The 19,102-nt window shown below is 46.8% G+C and overlaps 1 protein-coding gene across 1 annotated transcript in view; it reads right to left on the bottom strand.

The window, feature by feature from the left end:
* Positions 1–19,102, bottom strand: part of shank3b (SH3 and multiple ankyrin repeat domains 3b) — a 136,902-nt gene that overhangs the window by 76,687 nt on the left and 41,113 nt on the right. Inside the window, exons 2-6 of the mRNA XM_071331615.1 lie at positions 4,960–5,181; positions 2,845–3,048; positions 2,157–2,228; positions 1,867–1,975; positions 1,590–1,741 (exon numbers count right to left, since the gene is read on the bottom strand). Of these exons, the coding sequence (XP_071187716.1) occupies positions 1,590–1,741; positions 1,867–1,975; positions 2,157–2,228; positions 2,845–3,048; positions 4,960–5,181 (759 nt within the window). The remainder of the gene's footprint in view (positions 1–1,589; positions 1,742–1,866; positions 1,976–2,156; positions 2,229–2,844; positions 3,049–4,959; positions 5,182–19,102) is intronic.

Here is a 19,102-nt window from a genome sequence, read left to right as displayed (position 1 = left end):
TGTGTGCGTACTCACTGTGAGTGCTGTGTGTGTGCGTACTCACTGTGAGTGCTGTGTGTGTGTGTACTCACTGTGAGTGCTGTGTGTGTGCGTACTCACTGTGAGTGCTGTGTGTGTGCGTACTCACTGTGAGTGCTGTGTGTGTGCGTACTCACTGTGAGTGCTGTGTGTGTGCGTACTCACTGTGAGTGCTGTGTGTGTGTGTACTCACTGTGAGTGCTGTGTGTGTGCGTACTCACTGTGAGTGCTGTGTGTGTGTGTACTCACTGTGAGTGCTGTGTGTGTGCGTACTCACTGTGAGTGCTGTGTGTGTGCGTACTCACTGTGAGTGCTGTGTGTGTGCGTACTCACTGTGAGTGCTGTGTGTGTGCGTACTCACTGTGAGTGCTGTGTGTGTGCGTACTCACTGTGAGTGCTGTGTGTGTGCATACTCACTGTGAGTGCTGTGTGTGTGCGTACTCACTGTGAGTGCTGTGTGTGTGCGTACTCACTGTGAGTGCTGTGTGTGTGCGTACTCACTGTGAGTGCTGTGTGTGTGCATACTCACTGTGAGTGCTGTGTGTGTGCGTACTCACTGTGAGTGCTGTGTGTGTGTGCGTACTCACTGTGAGTGCTGTGTGTGTGCGTACTCACTGTGAGTGCTGTGTGTGTGCATACTCACTGTGAGTGCTGTGTGTGTGCGTACTCACTGTGAGTGCTGTGTGTGTGCGTACTCACTGTGAGTGCTGTGTGTGTGTGCGTACTCACTGTGAGTGCTGTGTGTGTGCGTACTCACTTTGAGTGCTGTGTGTGTGCGTACTCACTGTGAGTGCTGTGTGTGTGCGTACTCACTGTGAGTGCTGTGTGTGTGCGTACTCACTGTGAGTGCTGTGTGTGTGCGTACTCACTGTGAGTGCTGTGTGTGTGCGTACTCACTGTGAGTGCTGTGTGTGTGCGTACTCACTGTGAGTGCTGTGTGTGTGCGTACTCACTGTGAGTGCTGTGTGTGTGCGTACTCACTGTGAGTGCTGTGTGTGTGCGTACTCACTGTGAGTGCTGTGTGTGTGCGTACTCACTGTGAGTGCTGTGTGTGTGCATACTCACTGTGAGTGCTGTGTGTGTGCGTACTCACTGTGAGTGCTGTGTGTGTGCGTACTCACTGTGAGTGCTGTGTGTGTGTGCGTACTCACTGTGAGTGCTGTGTGTGTGCGTACTCACTGTGAGTGCTGTGTGTGTGCGTACTCACTGTGAGTGCTGTGTGTGTGCGTACTCACTGTGAGTGCTGTGTGTGTGCGTACTCACTGTGAGTGCTGTGTGTGTGCGTACTCACTGTGAGTGCTGTGTGTGTGCGTACTCACTGTGAGTGCTGTGTGTGTGTGTACTCACTGTGAGTGCTGTGTGTGTGCGTACTCACTGTGAGTGCTGTGTGTGTGCGTACTCACTGTGAGTGCTGTGTGTGTGCGTACTCACTGTGAGTGCTGTGTGTGTGCGTACTCACTGTGAGTGCTGTGTGTGTGCGTACTCACTGTGAGTGCTGTGTGTGTGCGTACTCACTGTGAGTGCTGTGTGTGTGCGTACTCACTGTGAGTGCTGCGTGTGTGCGTACTCACTGTGAGTGCTGTGTGGTTCCTAGAGAGAACAGCTCTGTGCAGCGCTGTGATTCCGTCTCTCGTCCTGAAGTCCAGGTGAGCTCCTCCACTCCTCAGAACTGTAATCAGCTCTGCACTGCCCTCTAGCTGAACCGCCAGGGTTAGAGGGCATTCTACAAACACATTCAGGTAGAAAAACACTGAGGCTTAGTCGTGAGGGATAGATATCACTCACTTCCAGACACACCGAGTGTGTGTGTGTGGTTGTGTGTGCGTGTGTGTGTGCGTGTTTCCTCACCTCCTGTGTCTGCATCGTGAAAATTAGGATCAAGACCTTTCTCCAAGAACCTGGAGACTTTGTCAACGCTAAGCTGGTAAACATACTCCATGAACTTCTTTAGGTTGGCCTGAGAGACAGAGAAAGGGAGAGCGAGAGTAGGGCTGGCACGTGTGTGTGTGTGTGTGTGTGTGTGTGTGTGTGTGTGTGTGTGTGTGTGTGTGTGTGTGTGTGTGTGTGTGTGTGTGTGTGTGTGTGTGTGTGTGTGTGTGTGTGTGTGTGTGTGTGTGTGTGTGTGTGTGTGGTCTTACCTTGGTATGGAGCTTTGCTAGCTGCTTGTCGTCCACATAGCTCTGAGTGTAAACACGCCTCTTATAGCGAAACTACAATGACTCACACACACACACACACACACACACACACACACACACACACACACACACACACACAGTGTAAAACAATTTTACAGTTTCAACATTTATCATTTTTGGTTGGGTGTATCTATGGTGTAGGGTGTAGTGTGTAGGTTGGAAGGTGTATGTATGGAATAGGGCATAGTGTGTAGGTTGGAAGGTGTATGTATGGTGTAGGTATGGTGTAGGTAGGGAGGTAGGAAATAGGGAATAGGAGTGATGGGGTTGAGGGTACCTCTAGATAGGGAATAGGGGTGATGGGGGGTAGAGGGTACCTCTAGGTAGGGAATAGGGTGATGGGGTAGAGGGTACCTCTAGATAGGGAATAGGGGTGATGGGGTAGAGGGTACCTCTAGATAGGGAATAGGGGTGATGGGGTAGAGGGTACCTCTAGATAGGGAATAGGGGTGATGGTGTAGAGGGTACCTCTAGATAGGGAATAGGGTGATGGGGTAGAGGGGTAGAGGGTACCTCTAGATAGGGAATAGGGTGATGGGGTAGAGGGTACCTCTAGATAGGGAATAGGGGTGATGGGGGGTAGAGGGTACCTCTAGATAGGGAATATGGGTGATGGTGTAGAGGGTACCTCTAAATAGGGAATAGGGGTGATGGGGGGTAGAGGGTAGTCTTTCAGCAGTCGTTCCTCGTCTAGGAACTTCCCAGCTCGTCCGTTGAAGGCCGGTTGGAACAGACCGTAGTTCAGAACATCAGTCAGACTTTGTGTTAGAGTCACTAACACATGCTGCTTACTGCTCCACACCGCTGCCTCGGGATCCAACCGCAGACACTTCTACACACACAAATAAAATGGGATTTGCCACATGCGCCCAATACAACAGGTGTAGACCTTACAGTGAAATACTTACTTACAATCCCTTAACCAACAATGCAGTTTTAAGAAAATTAAGTGTTAAGTAGAAAATAGATAAGTAAAAATAAAAAAAACAGTCAGGATGCTCTCGATGGTGCAGCTATAGAACCTTTTGAGGATCTGAGGACCCATGCCAAATCTTTTCAGTCTCCTGAGGGGACATAGGCTTTGTTGTGCCCTCTTCACGACTGTCTTGGTGTGTTTGGAACATGATAGTTTGTTGATGATGTGGACACCAAGGAACTTGAAGCTCTCAACCTAATCCACTACAGCCCCGTCGATGAGAATGGGGGCGTGCTGGACATCCTTTTCCTGTAGTCCACAATCATCTCCTTTGTCTTGATCATCAAATCCAAACTTTTGTCTTGATCACGTTGAGAGAGAGGTTGTTGTCCTGGCACCACAGGGCCAGGTCTCTGACCTCCTCCCTATAGGCTGTCTCATCGTTGTCGGTGATCAGGCCTACCCCTGTTGTGTCGTGGGCAAACTTAATGATGGTGTTGGAGTCGTACCTGGCAATGCAGTCAAGAGTGTAAAGGAGGGGACTGAGCACGCACCCCTGAGGGGCCCCCGTTTTGAGGATCAGCATTGCGGATGTGTTGTTGCCTACCCTTACCACCTGGGGGCAGCCCGTCAGGAAGTCCAGGATCCAGTTGCAGAGGGAGGTGTTTAATCCCAGAGTCCTTAGCTTAGTGATGAGCTTTGAGGGTACTATGGTGTTGAACGCTGAGCTGTAGTCAATGAATATCATTCTCACATAGGTGTTAATTTTGTCCATGTGGGAAAGGGCAGTGTGGAGTGCAATAGAGATTGCATCATCTGTGGATCTGTTGGGGCGGTATGCAAATTGGAGCGGTTCTCCGAAAATGCCATCGGAAGAATCCCTGAACATATTCCAGTCTGTGCTAGCAAAACACTCCTGTAGCTTAGCGTCTGCGTCATCTGACCACTTCTTTATTGACTGAGTAACTGGTGCTTCCTGCTTTAGTATTTACTTGTAAGCAGGAATCAGGAGGATAGAATTATGGTCTGGAGTTTTTCAGCCAGCTGTATGTTATTCATGTCCGCCACGACTCGGTGAAACATAAGATATTACAGTTAATGTCCTGTTGCTAGGATATTTGTGATCGTAGCTCATCTATTTTGTTATCCAATGATTGTGCGTTGGCTATGTCATGTATGCTCCCCCTCTCTGGTGCTCAAGGTCACCAGGCTGCTTATCATTACGCACACCTGCCACCATCGTTACATGCATCAACGCTTCATCGGACTCAACTGGACTCCATCACGTTATTAAGTACTCCCCCTATATCTGTCACTTCCTCAGTTTCTTTCCCGAGTCAGCATTAATGTAATTTTGTTCCCCATGTCCAGACGGTGTCCGTGTTTTGTTTCATGTCCGTTATTTATTAAATGTTCACTCCCTGTACTTGCTTCTCATCTCCCAGCGTCTGTCCTTACAGGCTAATAGGTAGAGGAAGATTACCCACTTGCCATCGAATCCTTACAAGGCACCCCGACCTACGTCCCCGATATCCCTGTCTCTTTCTCCTGCGAATGACGAGGATGAGGGCCTTGTCAGGTGTCTGAAGTAAACCCTTCAAGTCCAACTCATTAAAGAAAACATCTTTGTCCAGTACGAGGTGAGTAATCGCTGTCCTGATATCCAGAAGCTCTTTCCGTCTTAAGAGACGGTGGCAGAAACACAATCGGTTACAAATAACACAAAAACACACCATCTCCTCCGGCGCCATTCTTCACACACCTGTGAATTTATCAATCAATTTCTTAGGTAAGAGTTTTTGTATGTGTGTGTGTGTTTGCGTGTACCGTCTGCTGCAGGTCAGGGATGCCAATACGGATGACGATGCTGTTTCCGGAGCCGTCGTCAGGAGGATCTGGGGAGGAAGTCCTCCCGTCGTCCCTGGCAAGGGCGGAACCTGGCTGGTTGCCATTGGTAGCGGCTGGTTGCCGGGGATGATCAGGGGGGTCATGCTTAGCGTTGGCAGCCGGACTCAGAGGCATGGGGTCACTCACTGTCCAGTCACAGCCCTACACACACACAAAGGAATCAACAGGAGTCTACACCTGTTGTATTCGGCGCATGTGACTTATAACATTTGATTTTATTAGCTGTTGCCAACACTGCTACACAGTATAGTATTAGTACTCATCATAATAGTAAAATAATAAAGGATCAACAATGACACAGAATGTACTAAAGTGAAGAGAGAGACATACAGAGAGAGAAAGATACAGAGAGAGAGAGAGAACAAGAGAGAGAGAGGCACCCAGCTAGCACATTTGGTTCTTTGGAAGTTGTGGGAGCGTACTTTTTTGGTTTCCCATTGGTTCTAGAAACGAAGCCATAAGTAACCTGACCGGGGAAATGGAACGTTTTTTAAACGTTCTGAGAACAGAAGTGAAAATGTTCCCTGTTCTGGCAAAGCTGAATAAACTGTTCATTTTAGTCTATTGAAACAGACCCCATTTCAAAGGAAACAAGCACTCAGGTGTGGCCAATTAGTGGCGAAGCCAGCACACCAGAACACACTTAACAAGATAGAGGATAGAGAGGGTTTTGTTGATTCTGAGAATCTATATGTTTTTCAATAAAAAATGTCAAATGTTACTAATGTTTTCTTGTGTGTTTTTGGGGAACATTTTTCTTAATGTTCTGAGAACATGACTTTAAAAAGAACAATGACAAAACGTCAGTTCTTAATTTGAGAAGGATCCTGCCAGAACAGCAGTGGTGGGAAAAGTACCCAACTGTCATACTGGAGTAAAAATAAAGATACATTAATAGAAAATGACTCAAGTAAAAGTGAAAGTCATACAGTAAAATACTACCTGAGTAAAAGTCTAAAAGTACTTGGTTTTAAATATAGCTAAGTATCAAAACTAAATGTAATTGTTAAAATATACTTAAGAATTAAAAATAAAACTATAAATCGTTTCAAATTCCTTATATTATGCAAACCAGACGGCATCATTTTCTAAAAGAACAGATAGCCAGGGGAACACTCCAACACTCAGACATCATTACAGATAGCCAGGGGAACACTCCAACACTCAGACATCATTACAGATAGCCAGGGGAACACTCCAACACTCAGACATCATTACAGATAGCCAGGGGAACACTCCAACACCCAGACATCATTACAGATAGCCAGGGGAACGCTCCAACACTCAGACATCATTACAGATAGCCAGGGGAACACTCCAACACTCAGACATCATTACAGATAGCCAGGGGAACACTCCAACACCCAGACATCATTACAGATAGCCAGGGGAACACTCCAACACTCAGACATCATTACAGATAGCCAGGGGAACACTCCAACACTCAGACATCATTTACAGATAGCCAGGGGCACACTCCAACACTCAGACATCATTTACAGATAGCCAGGGGCACACTCCAACACTCAGACATCATTTACAGATAGTTGCTGTGTGGGTTCAGTTTGAGTATGCCGAGGACCTTAAACTTTCCACCTTCTCCACTGCTGTCCCGTCGATGTGGATAGGGGGGTGCACCCTCTGCTGTTTCCTGAAGTCCACGATCATCTCCTTTGTTTTGTTGACGTTGAGTGTGAGGTTATTTTCCTGACACCACACTCTGAGTGCCCTCACCTCCTCCCTATAGGCTGTCTCGTCGTTGTTGGTGATCAAGCTGTTGTGTCGTCTGCAAACTTGACGATTGAGTTGGAAGCGTGCATGGCCACGCAGTCATGGGTGAACAGGGAATACAGGAGGGGGCTGAGCACGCACCCTTGTGGGGCCCCTGTGTTGAGGATCAGCGATGTGGAGATGTTGTTTCCTACATTCACCACCTGGGGGCGGCCCGTCAGGAAGTCCAGGACCCAATCGCACAGTGCGGGGTTGAGACCTAGGGCCTCAAGCTTAATGATGAGCTTGGAGGGTACTATGGTATTAAATGCTGAGCTGTAGTCAATGAACAGCATTCTTACATAGGTATTCCTCTTGTGCAAATGGGATAGGGCAGTGTGCAGTGTGATGGCGATTGCATCGTCTGTGAACCTATTGGGACGGTATGCAAATTGCAGTGGGTCTAGGGTGGCAGGTAAGGTGGAGGTGATATGATCCTTGACTAGTCTCTCAAAGCACTTCATGATGACAAGTGTGAGTGCTATGGGGCGATAGTCATTCAGTTCAGTTACCTTTGCCTTCTTGGGTACAGGAACAATGGTGGCCATCTTGAAACATGTGGGGACAGCAGACTGGGATAGAGAGCAATTGAATGTGTCCGTAAGCACACCAGCCAGCTGGTCTGTGCATGCTCTGAGGACGCAGCTAGGGATGCCATCTAGGCTGGCAGCCTGCGAGGGTTAACACGTTTAAATGTCTTACTCACGTTGGTCACGGAGAAGCAGAGCACACCGTCCTTGGTAGCGGGCCGTGTCAGTGGCACTGCATTATCCTCAAAGCGGGCAAAGAAGGTGTCCGTTACGTGGCTGATTTTCTTTTTGTAGTCCGTGATTGTCTGTAGACCCTGCCACATACGTCTCATGTCTAAGCCGATGAATTGCAACTCCACTTTGTCCCTATACTGAAATGTAGTTTGTTTTATTGCCTTGCGGAGGGAATAACTACACTGTTTGTATTCGGCCATATTCCCAGTCACCTTCCCCTCGTTAAATGCGGTGGATCGCGCTTTCAGTTTTGCGCGAATGCTGCCATGACTCACCGAATCAGCGTATACATCCATATTATTCTCTGAGGCTACCCGGAACATGTCCCAGTCCACGTGATCAAAACAATCTTGAAGCGTGGATTCCGATTGGTCAGACCAGTGTTGAATAATCCTTATCACGGGTACATCCTGTTTGAGTTTCTGCCTATAGGAGGGGAGAAGCAAAATGGAGTCGTGGTCAGATTTGCTGAACGGAGGGCCTTGTATGCATCGCGCAAGTTAGAGTAGCAGTGATCAGTGTATTGCCCCCACGAGTGCTACAATCAATATGCTGGTAGAATTTAGGTAGACTTGTTTTCATATGTGCTTTGTTAAAATTCCCAGCTACAATAAATGCAGCCTCAGGATATTTGGTTTCCAGTTTGCATAGAGTCCAGTGGAGTTCCGTGAGGACCGTCGTAGTATCGCCTTGAGGGGGGATACACACAGCTGTGACAATAACCAACGAGAGTTCTCTTGGGAGATAATACGGCTGGCATTTGATTGTGAGGAATTCTAGGTCAGGTGAACAGAAGGACTTGAGTTCCTATATGTTGTTACAATTACACCAGGAGTCGTTAATCATGAAACATACACCCCAGCCCTTCTTCTTCTTGTAACGGCTCCGACAGCTTTTCCCCAGAGAGCCATGTTTCCGTCTACCTCTTCTGCAGTGACGTTGTTTTGGGTCAGCCTCTGGAATAATTTAGAATGCCTTCGGTGGTTGGAACAAAGGATCCGCTTTGGGAAAGTCGTATTCCTGGTCGTGGTACTGGTGAGTTAACGTCGCTCTAATATCCAAAATGTAATAACACTTCAGGTTTTCTGGGCTAACAATGTAAGAAATAATACATAAAAAACAAAATACTGCATAGTTTCCGAAGGACTAGAAGCGAGGCGACCCTCTCTGTCGACGCCATGATCATCCATCGGATGTAGTGATCACAACATAGGAGCCATATCAAGGAAAACCCAAGTTTCAAAGTCTGGGCCGAATATAGTGTATAAGAGGTCATTCAATAAGTTTTGTACTGATTCATATGTTGTTGAAGTAAAGAACATTTGCTGGTCTGTGGTGTGTAATGAGGAGCAACCAGATGCTGCTGGTCTGTGGTGTGTAATGAGGAGCAACCAGATGCTGCTGGTCTGTGGTGTGTAATGAGGAGGAACCAGATGCTGCTGGTCTGTGGTGTGTAATGAGGAGGAACCAGATGCTGCTGGTCTGTGGTGTGTAATGAGGAGGAACCAGATGCTGCTGGTCTGTGGTGTGTAATGAGGAGCAACCAGATGCTGCACTGGACACATTTATGAAACATCTTATTCCAGTTACTAATAAACACCCATTAAGAAAATTACTGTAAATGAGGAACTGAAAAATGTTATGGTTGAGAGGGTTGAGGCAAATGGAATGGCAAATAAGTCTGACTGCACAGATAGGCAAACGTACTGCAAATGTAGAAATCATGTGACTAAACCCAATAAAAAGAATAAGAAACTACACTATGAAACAAAGATAAATGACAAAGAATGATAGTAAAAAGCTTTGGATCATCTTAAATTACATTTTGTGCAAAAAGGCAAACTTAGGCATGACATGCCAGCAACAAACGCTGCCCATACACATCCAAGAATAACTGATCAAATTATGAAAGACATTGTAATGTTGCATTCTGTACAGTGAGTGTGGAAGAAGTTAAACAAGTATTGTTGTCTATCAACAATGACAAGCCACCAGAGTCTGACAACATGGATGGAAAATTACTGAGGATAATAGCGGATGATATTGCCACTCTTATTTGGCACATCTTAAGCCTACTAGAAAGTGTGTGCCCTCAGGCCTGGAGGGAAGCAAAAGTCATTCCGCTACCTAAGAATAGTAAAGCACCCTTTATTGGCTCAAATAGCCGACCAATCACACTGTTAACCAACCCTTAGGAAACTTTTTGAAAAATGTGTGTTTGACCAGATACGATGCTATTTTACTGTAAACAAATTGACAACATACTTTCAGCACGCTTATAGGGAAGGACATTCAACAAGCACAGCACTTACACAACTGACTGATGATTCGCTGAGTGAAATTGATGAAAAAATATTGTGGAAGCTGTTTTGCTAGACTTGCAGGGACACAGGCACAGACGCACATGTGATGAGACGCACTCTACACACATGGATGCTGTATTGTAAATATGTGAAAGTGGAGTAGTGGCTTGAGGGAACACAATACATGTATTAGTTAAAGTGTTATGAAATGTAATGTCATGTAATATTTAAAAATGTTTATAACTGCCTTAATGTTGCTGGACCCCAGGAAGAGTAGCTGCTGTCTTGGCAGGAACTAATGGGGATCCATAATAAACCCCAGGCAGAATAGCTGCTGTCTTGGCAGGAACTAATGGGATCCATAATAAACTTCAGGAAGAGTAGCTGCTGCCTTGGTAGGAACTAATGGGATCCATAATAAACCCCAGGAAGAGTAGCTGCTGCCTTGGTAGGAACTAATGGGGATCCATAATAAACCCCGGGAAGAGTAGCTGCTGTCTTGGCAGGAACTAAGGGAGATCCATAATAAACCCTAGGAAGAGTAGCTGCTGCCTTGGCAGGAACTAATGGGATCCATAATAAACCCGAGGAAGAGTAGCTGCTGCCTTGGCAGGAACTAATGGGGATCCATAATAAACCCCAGGAAGAGTAGCTACTGCCTTGGCAGGAAGTAATGGTATCCATTATAAACTTCAGGAAGAGTAGCTGCTGCCTTGGTAGGAACTAATGGGGATCCATAATAAACCCCAGGACGAGTAGCTGCTGCCTTGGCAGGAACTAATGGGAATCCGTAATAAACCCCAGGAAGAGTAGCTGCTGCCTTGGCAGGAACTAATGGGATCCATAATAAACCCCAGGAAGCGTAGCTAATGCCTTGGCAGGAACTAATGGGGATCCATAATAAACCCCAGGAAGAGTTGCTGCTGCCTTGGCAGGAACCGATGAGGATCCATAATGAACCCCAGGAAGAGTAGCTGCTGCCTTGGCAGGAACTAATGGGGATCCATAATAAACCCCAGGAAGAGTAGCTGCTGCCTTGGCAGGAACTAATGGGATCATAATAAACCCCAGGAAGAGTAGCTGCTGCCTTGGCAGGAACTAATGGGGATCCATAATAAACCCCAGGAAGAGTAGCTGCTGCCTTGGCAGGAACTAATGGGGATCCATAATAAACCCCAGGAAGAGTAGCTGCTGCCTTGGCAGGAACTAATGGGATCATAATAAACCCCAGGAAGAGTAGCTGCTGCCTTGACAGGAACTAATAGGGATCCATAATAAACCCCAGGAAGAGTAGCTGCTGCCTTGGCAGGAACTAATGGGATCATAATTAATAAATACAAATGGTTTGCGCAACGTTGTAGCCTAAAGACCAACGCGTGGTCATTGCTGTGATGAGAGAGAAGCACACCTGTATCTCTCACATAACTAGAATGAGATTCACTTTCTATGATCTCCCTCTCTGCTCTGATAGAGCTGCAACTCTCTTATCTTTCTATGATCTCCCTCTCTGCTCTGATAGAGCTGCAACTCTCTTATCTTTCTATGATCTCCCTCTCTTCTCTGATAGAGCTGCAACTCTCTTATCTTTCTATGATCTCCCTCTCTGCTCTGATAGAGCTGCAACTCTCTTATCTGTCTATGATCTCCCTCTCTGCTCTGATAGAGCTGCAACTCTCTTATCTGTCTATGATCTCCCTCTCTGCTCTGATAGAGCTGCAACTCTCTTATCTTTCTATGATCTCCCTCTCTGCTCTGATAGAGCTGCAACTCTCTTATCTTTCTATGATCTCCCTCTCTGCTCTGATAGAGCTGCAACTCTCTTATCTTTCTATGATCTCCCTCTCTGCTCTGATAGAGCTGCAACTCTCTTATCTTTCTATGATCTCCCTCTCTGCTCTGATAGAGCTGCAACTCTCTTATCTCCAGCGTTGCACTTCATCATTTATCTCCTTATAGAATTATATCCGCAGGGTTAGGGTTATTTTGTAACTTGTGTGATTGTAAAATTGACTGTTAACTTTAGTTTTTTTCCACTTTTGTTTATGCATTTCACTTGCTTTCACAACGTAAACATATGTTTCCCATGCCAATAAAGCCCCTTGAATTGAATTAACTTGAAAGAGAGACACAGATTGAGAGAGAGAGTAACAGAGAGAGAGAGTGAAAAGAAAGGCACACAGAGTGAGAGTTGAAGTTATGTGTGGTTGTTATGGAATGTCAGGGTGTGTGGTAGTGGTAGTGTGTGGTAGTGGTAGTGTTAGTGTGTGGTAGTGGTAGTGTTAGTGTGTGGTAGTGGTAGTGTGTGGTAGTGGTAGTGTGTAGTAGTGGTAGTGTGTGGTAGTGTTAGTGTGTGGTAGTGGTAGTGTGTGGTAGTGTTAGTGTGTGGTAGTGGTAGTGTGTGGTAGTGGTAGTGTGTAGTAGTGGTAGTGGTAGTGTTAGTGTGTAGTAGTGTTAGTGTGTGGTAGTGGTAGTGTGTAGTAGTGGTAGTGGTAGTGGTAGTGTGTAGTAGTGTTAGTGTGTGGTAGTGGTAGTGTGTGGTAGTGTGTAGTAGTGGTAGTGGTAGTGTTAGTGTGTGGTAGTGGTAGTGTGTAGTAGTGTTAGTGTGTGGTAGTGGTAGTGTGTGGTAGTGGTAGTGGTCGTGTGTGATAGTGGTAGTGTGTGATAACGTTAGTGTGTAGTAGTGTGTGGTAGTGGTAGTGTGTGATAGTGGTAGTGTGTGATAGCGTTAGTGTGTAGTAGTGTGTGGTAGTGGTAGTGTGTGATAGTGGTAGTGTGTGATAACGTTAGTGTGTAGTAGTGTGTGGTAGTGGTAGTGTGTGATAGTGGTAGTGTGTGTTAGTGTGTGATCGTGTTAGTTTGTAGTAGTAGTAGTGTGTAGTAGTGGTAGTGTTAGTGTGGTAATGGTAGTGCTAGTGTGTGGTAGTGGTAGTGCTAGTGTGTGGTAGTGGTAGTGCTAGTGTGTGGTAGTGGTAGTGTTAGTGTGTGGTAATGGTAGTGCCATTGTGTGGTAGTGGTAGTGGTAGTGTTAGTGTGTGGTAGTGGTAGTGGTAGTGCTCGTGTGTGGTAGTGGTAGTGTTAGTGTGTGGTAGTGGTAGTGGTTGTGTGTGGTAGTGGTAGTGGTAGTGGTAGTGTTAGTGTGTGGTATTGGTAGTGCTCGTGTGTGGTAGTGGTAGTGGTAGTGTTAGTGTGTGGTAGTGGTAGTGCTAGTGCTAGTGTGTGGTAGTGGTTGTGTGTGGGTGTGGAAGTGGTAGGTGTAGTGTGTGGAAGTGGTAGTGGTAGTGTTAGTGTGTGGTAGTGGTAGTGGTTGTGTGTGGTAGTGGTAGTGCTAGTGTGTGGTAGTGGTAGTGGTAGTGTGTGGTAGTGGTAGTGGTAGTGTGTGGTAGTGCTTGTGTGTGGTAGTGGTAGTGTTAGTGTGTGGTAGTGGTAGTGGTAGTGTGTGGTAGTGGTAGTGTTAGTGTGTGGTAGTGCTTGTGTGTGGTAGTGGTAGTGGTAGTGCTAGTGTGTGGTAGTGGTTGTGTGTTGGTGTGGAAGAGGTTGGTGTAGTGTGTGGAAGTGGTAGGGGTAGTGCTAGTGTGTGGTAGTGGTAGTGGTAGTGTTAGTGTGTGGTAGTGTTAGTGTTAGTGTGTGGTAGTGCTAGTGTGTGGTAGTGCTTGTGTGTGGTAGTGGTTGTGTGTGGTAGTGGTAGTGGTAGTGCTAGTGTGTGGTAGTGGTTGTGTGTGGGTGTGGTTAGGTGGTTGTGGTTGTGTGTGGGTGTGTTAGTGTGTGGTAGTGGTAGTGCTCGTGTGTGTTAGTGTGTGGTAGTGGTAGTGTTAGTGTGTGGTAGTGGTAGTGCTAGTGTGTGGTAGTGGTAGTGGTAGTGTTAGTGTGTGGTAGTGGTAGTGGTAGTGTGTGGTAGTGGTAGTGGTAGTGTTAGTGTGTGGTAGTGCTTGTGTGTGGTAGTGGTAGTGGTAGTGCTAGTGTGTGGTAGTGGTTGTGTGTGGTAGTGGTAGTGGTAGTGTTAGTGTGTGGTAGTGTTAGTGTTAGTGTGTGGTAGTGGTAGTGGTAGTGTTAGTGTGTGGTAGTGGTAGTGTTAGTGTGTGGTAGTGGTAGTGCTAGTGTGTGGTAGTGCTTGTGTGTGGTAGTGGTAGTGGTTGTGTGTGGTAGTGGTAGTGCTAGTGCTAGTGTGTGGTAGTGGTTGTGTGTGGGTGTGGTGAGGTGGTTGTGGTTGTGGTAGTGTTAGTGTGTGGTAGTGGTAGTGCTCGTGTGTGGTAGTGGTAGTGGTAGTGTTAGTGTGTGGTAGTGGTAGTGCTAGTGCTAGTGTGTGGTAGTGGTTGTGTGTGGGTGTGGTAGTGGTAGTGGTAGTGTGTGGTAGTGGTAGTGTGTGGTAGTGGTAGTGGTAGTGTGTGGTAGTGGTAGTGTTAGTGTGTGGTAGTGGTAGTGTGTGGTAGTGCTTGTGTGTGGTAGTGGTAGTGTTAGTGTGTGGTAGTGGTAGTGGTAGTGCTAGTGTGTGGTAGTGGTAGTGTTAGTGTGTGGTAGTGCTTGTGTGTGGTAGTGGTAGTGCTAGTGCTAGTGTGTGGTAGTGGTTGTGTGTGGAAGTGGTAGGTGTAGTGTGTGGAAGTGGTAGTGTTAGTGTTAGTGTGTGGTAGTGGTAGTGCTAGTGTGTGGTAGTGGTAGTGGTAGTGTTAGTGTGTGGTAGTGGTAGTGGTAGTGTTAGTGTGTGGTAGTGGTAGTGCTAGTGTGTGGTAGTGCTTGTGTGTGGTAGTGGTAGTGTGTGGTAGTGGTTGTGTGTGGTAGTGGTAGTGGTAGTGCTAGTGTGTGGTAGTGCTTGTGTGTGGTAGTGGTAGTGGTTGTGTGTGGTAGTGGTAGTGGGAGTGCTAGTGTGTGGTAGTGGTTGTGTGTGGGTGTGGTAGTGGTAGTGGGTGGTAGTGGTAGTGGTAGTGTTAGTGTGTGGTAGTGGTAGTGTGTGGTAGTGGTAGTGTGTGGTAGTGGTAGTGGTAGTGTTAGTGTGTGGTAGTGGTAGTGGTTGTGTGTGGTAGTGGTAGTGGTAGTGTGTGGTAGTGGTAGTGGTAGTGTGTGGTAGTGGTAGTGGTAGTGTTAGTGTGTGGTAGTGGTAGTGGTAGTGGTAGTGTGTGGTAGTGGTAGTGTGTGGTAGTGGTAGTGGTAGTGTTAGTGTGTGGTAGTGGTGGTGGTAGTGTGTGGTAGTGGTAGTGTGTGGTAGTGGTAGTGGTAGTGTTAGTGTGTGGTAGTGTAGTGTGTGGTAGTGGTAGTGTGTGGTAGTGGTAGTGGTAGTGTTAGTGTGTGGTAGTGGTAGTGGTAGTGTGTGGTAGTGGTAGTGTGTGGTAGTGGTAGTGGTAGTGTGTGGTAGTGGTAGTGTGTGGTAGTGGTAGTGGTAGTGTGTGGTAGTGGTAGTGGTAGTGTTAGTGTGTGGTAGTGGTAGTGGTTGTGTGTGTGTGTGTAGGAGCTTTTAGAAAGAGAGTCTCATCTACATTCCATCTGCTACCATAGTAACGCCACACTCACCAGAACGCTCATCACTGTCCTACCCTAAAGAACCAATCAAAACACTCATCACTGTTCCCCTCCTCTAAAGAACCAATCAATACACTCATCACTGTTCCCCTCCTCTAAAGAACCAATCAATACACTCATCACTGTTCCCCTCCTCTAAAGAACCAATCAATACCCTCATCACTGTTCCCCTCCTCTAAAGAACCAATCAATACACTCATCACTGCCCCCTTAGCTAGGGTTAGTTAAAGTTAGGGTTAGGAAGGTTTAGGGTTAGGTAGGTTTAGGGTTAGGTAGGGTTAGGGTTAGGTAGGGTCAGGGTTAGATAGGATTAGGGTGGTTTATGGTTAGTTAAAGTTAGGGTTAGGTAGGGTTAGGGTCAGGTAGGGTTATGTAGGGTTAGGTAGCATGTGTACCAGGGTTATGTAGGGTTAAGTAGTATGTGTACCAGGGTTAAGTAGGATTAGGTAGCATGTGGACCAGGGTTAAGTAGGGTTAGGTAGTATGTGTACCAGGGTTAGGTAGGGTTAGGTAGTATGTGGACCAGGGTTAGGTAGGGTTAGGTAGTATGTGTACCAGGGTTAGGTAGGGTTAGGTAGTATGTGGACCAGGGTTAGGTAGGGTTAGGTAGTATGTGTACCAGGGTTAGGTAGGGTTAGGTAGCATGTGGACCAGGGTTAGGTAGGGTTAGGTAGTATGTGGACCAGGGTTAGGTAGCATGTGGACCAGGGTTAGGTAGGGTTAGGTAGCATGTGGACCAGGGTTAGGTAGGGTTAGGTAGTATGTGTACCAGGGTTAGGTAGGGTTAGGTAGCATGTGGACCAGGGTTAAGTAGGGTTAGGTAGCATGTGGACCAGGGTTAGGTAGGGTTAGGTAGGGTTAGGTAGCATGTGGACCAGGGTTAGGTAGGGTTAGGTAGCATGTGGACCAGGGTTAGGTAGGGTTAGGTAGCATGTGGACCAGGGTTAGGTAGGGTTAGGTAGCATGTGGACCAGGGTTAGGTAGGGTTAGGTAGGGTTAGGTAGGGTTAGGTAGTATGTGGACCAGGGTTAGGTAGGGTTAGGTAGGGTTAGGTAGGGTTAGGTAGTATGTGGACCAGGGTTAGGTAGGGTTAGGTAGGGTTAGGTAGGGTTAGGTAGTATGTGGACCAGGGTTAGGTAGGGTTAGGTAGGGTTAGGTAGTATGTGGACCAGGGTTAGGTAGGGTTAGGTAGTATGTGGACCAGGGTTAGGTAGGGTTAGGTAGGGTTATGTAGGGTTAGGTAGTATGTGGACCAGGGTTAGAGAATATACACCACCAGGATATCATAGTCACCTCTGGTCTGGGAGTCCCATCAAAATGATCTGCTGGTTCCACTGGTCACCAAACTGGTCTGTACTGGTCTGTAGTAGTCCTGTGCTGGTCTGTACTAGTCCTGTACTGATCTGTAGTAGTCCTGTACTGGTCTGTAGTAGTCCTGTGTAGTAGTCCTGTGCTGGTCTGTAGTAGTCTGTAGTAGTCCTGTGCTGGTCTGCAGTAGTCCTGTGCTGGTCTGTAGTAGTCTGTAGTACTCCTGTGCTGGTCTGTAGTAGTCCTGTACTGGTCTGTAGTAGTCCTGTGCTGGTCTGTAGTAGTATGTAGTACTCCTGTGCTGGTCTGCAGTAGTCCTGTGCTGGTCTGTAGTAGTATATAGTACTCCTGTGCTGGTCTGCGGTAGTCCTGTACTGGTCTGTAGTAGTTCTGTACTGGTCTGTAGTAGTAATGTACTGGTATGTAGTTGTAATGTACTGGTCTGTAGTAGTCCTGTGCTGGTCTGTACTGCTCTGTGTCCAGGGCTCTACAGTTACTTGATAACTCTCTTGTCTTTCTGAAGGGAAACCAGAGGATGGAGGAGTGGGAAGGAACACACTCCCCCCTCATTTCCTCCTTAACCACCAGTAGGACGGCTCCAGCTCCTCACATCTGACTAATAGGAAGGCTAGCAATATTGGTCCTCAGTGATTGGTTGGTACTCAGTGACCACACCAACATCGAGTGACATGGTGACATCCTGTCCTCCTTTTAGAGCTCACTGATTGGTTAATGGCAGCTCTACAATCCTAAACCCTGACCATAACCCTAATCACAACGCCTAACGGCAACCCTTAACACTAACCCCTAATCACAACCCTAAACCCATAACCACAACCCATAACCACAACGCCTAATGACAACCCATAAACTCTAACCACAACACTTAACCCTGATCATAACCCTAATCACAACCCATAACCACAACGCCTAATGACAACCCATAAACTCTAACCACAACCCTTAACCCTGATCATAACCCTAATCACAACCCATAACCACAACGCCTAATGACAACCCATAAACTCTAACCACAACCCTTAACCCTGATCATAACCCTAATCACAACCCATAACCACAACGCCTAACGCCAACCCTTAACGCCTAACCACAACCCCTAACAACAACCCTAACCCCTTACCACAACCCTAAACCCTAACCACAACCCATAAGCACAACCTTAACCCTTAAAAACAACACTAAACCCTAACCACAACCCATAGGCACAACCTTAACCCTTAACAACAACACTAACCTCTGACAACAACCCTAAACCCAAACCACAACCACAATCCTAACCACAACCCTAAACCCAAACCACAACCACAATCCTAACTAAAACCCGAACCCTAACCACAACCCTAACCACAACCCATAAGCACAACCTTAACCCTTAAAAACAACACTAACAACAACCCTAACCCCTGACTACAACCCTAACCCCTTACCACAACCCTAAGCACAACCCTAAACCCCTAACAACAACCCTAAACCCTTAACAACAACACTAACCTCTGACAACAACCCTAAACCCAAATCACAACCACAATCCTAACTAAAACCCTAAACCCTAACCACAACCCTAAACCCTGACCACAACCCTAAACCCTGACCACAACCCATAAGCACAACCTTAACCCTTAAAAACAACACTAAACCCTAACCACAACCCTAAACCCTGACCATAACCCATAACCACAACGCCTAACCACAACCCCAACCCCTAACCACAACCCCAACCTCTAAACACAACCCGAAACACTAACCACAACCCTAACCACAACCCATAACCACAATGCCTAAGACAACCCATAACCCCTAATCACAACCCTAAACCCTGACCATAACCCTAATCACAACCCATAACCACAACGCCTAACAACAACCCATAACCGCTAACCACAACCCCTAACCACAACCCTAAACACTAACCACAACCCTAACTACAACCCCTAACCACAACCAATAACCCATAACCACAACCCCTAACCACAATCCTAAACCCTAACCATAAAACCCTTACCACAACCCTTAACCACAACCCTAAACCCCTAACCACAACCCTAACCCCTAACCACAACCATAAAACCCTTACCACAACCCCGAACCACAACCCTAACCCCTAACCACAACCCTAAACCCCTAACCACAACCCTAAACCCTAACTACAACCCTAAAACCCTAACCACAACCCTAAACCCTAACCACAACCCTAAACCCATAACCACAACCCTAAAACCCTTACCTAACAACAACAACCCTAACCCCTAACCACAACCCTAAATCCTAACCACAACCCTAAACCCTAACCACAGCCCTGACCACAGCCCGAAACCCTTACCACAACTCTTAACCACAACCCTAACCTCTGACCACAACCCTAAACCCTTACCACAACTCTTAACCACA

This window comes from Salvelinus alpinus, chromosome 11 (genome assembly GCF_045679555.1).
Source record: "Salvelinus alpinus chromosome 11, SLU_Salpinus.1, whole genome shotgun sequence".
NCBI lineage: Eukaryota > Metazoa > Chordata > Actinopteri > Salmoniformes > Salmonidae > Salvelinus > Salvelinus alpinus.
The sequence above is the reverse complement of the archived record's forward strand: the minus strand, read 5'-3'. Positions and strand labels throughout refer to the sequence as shown.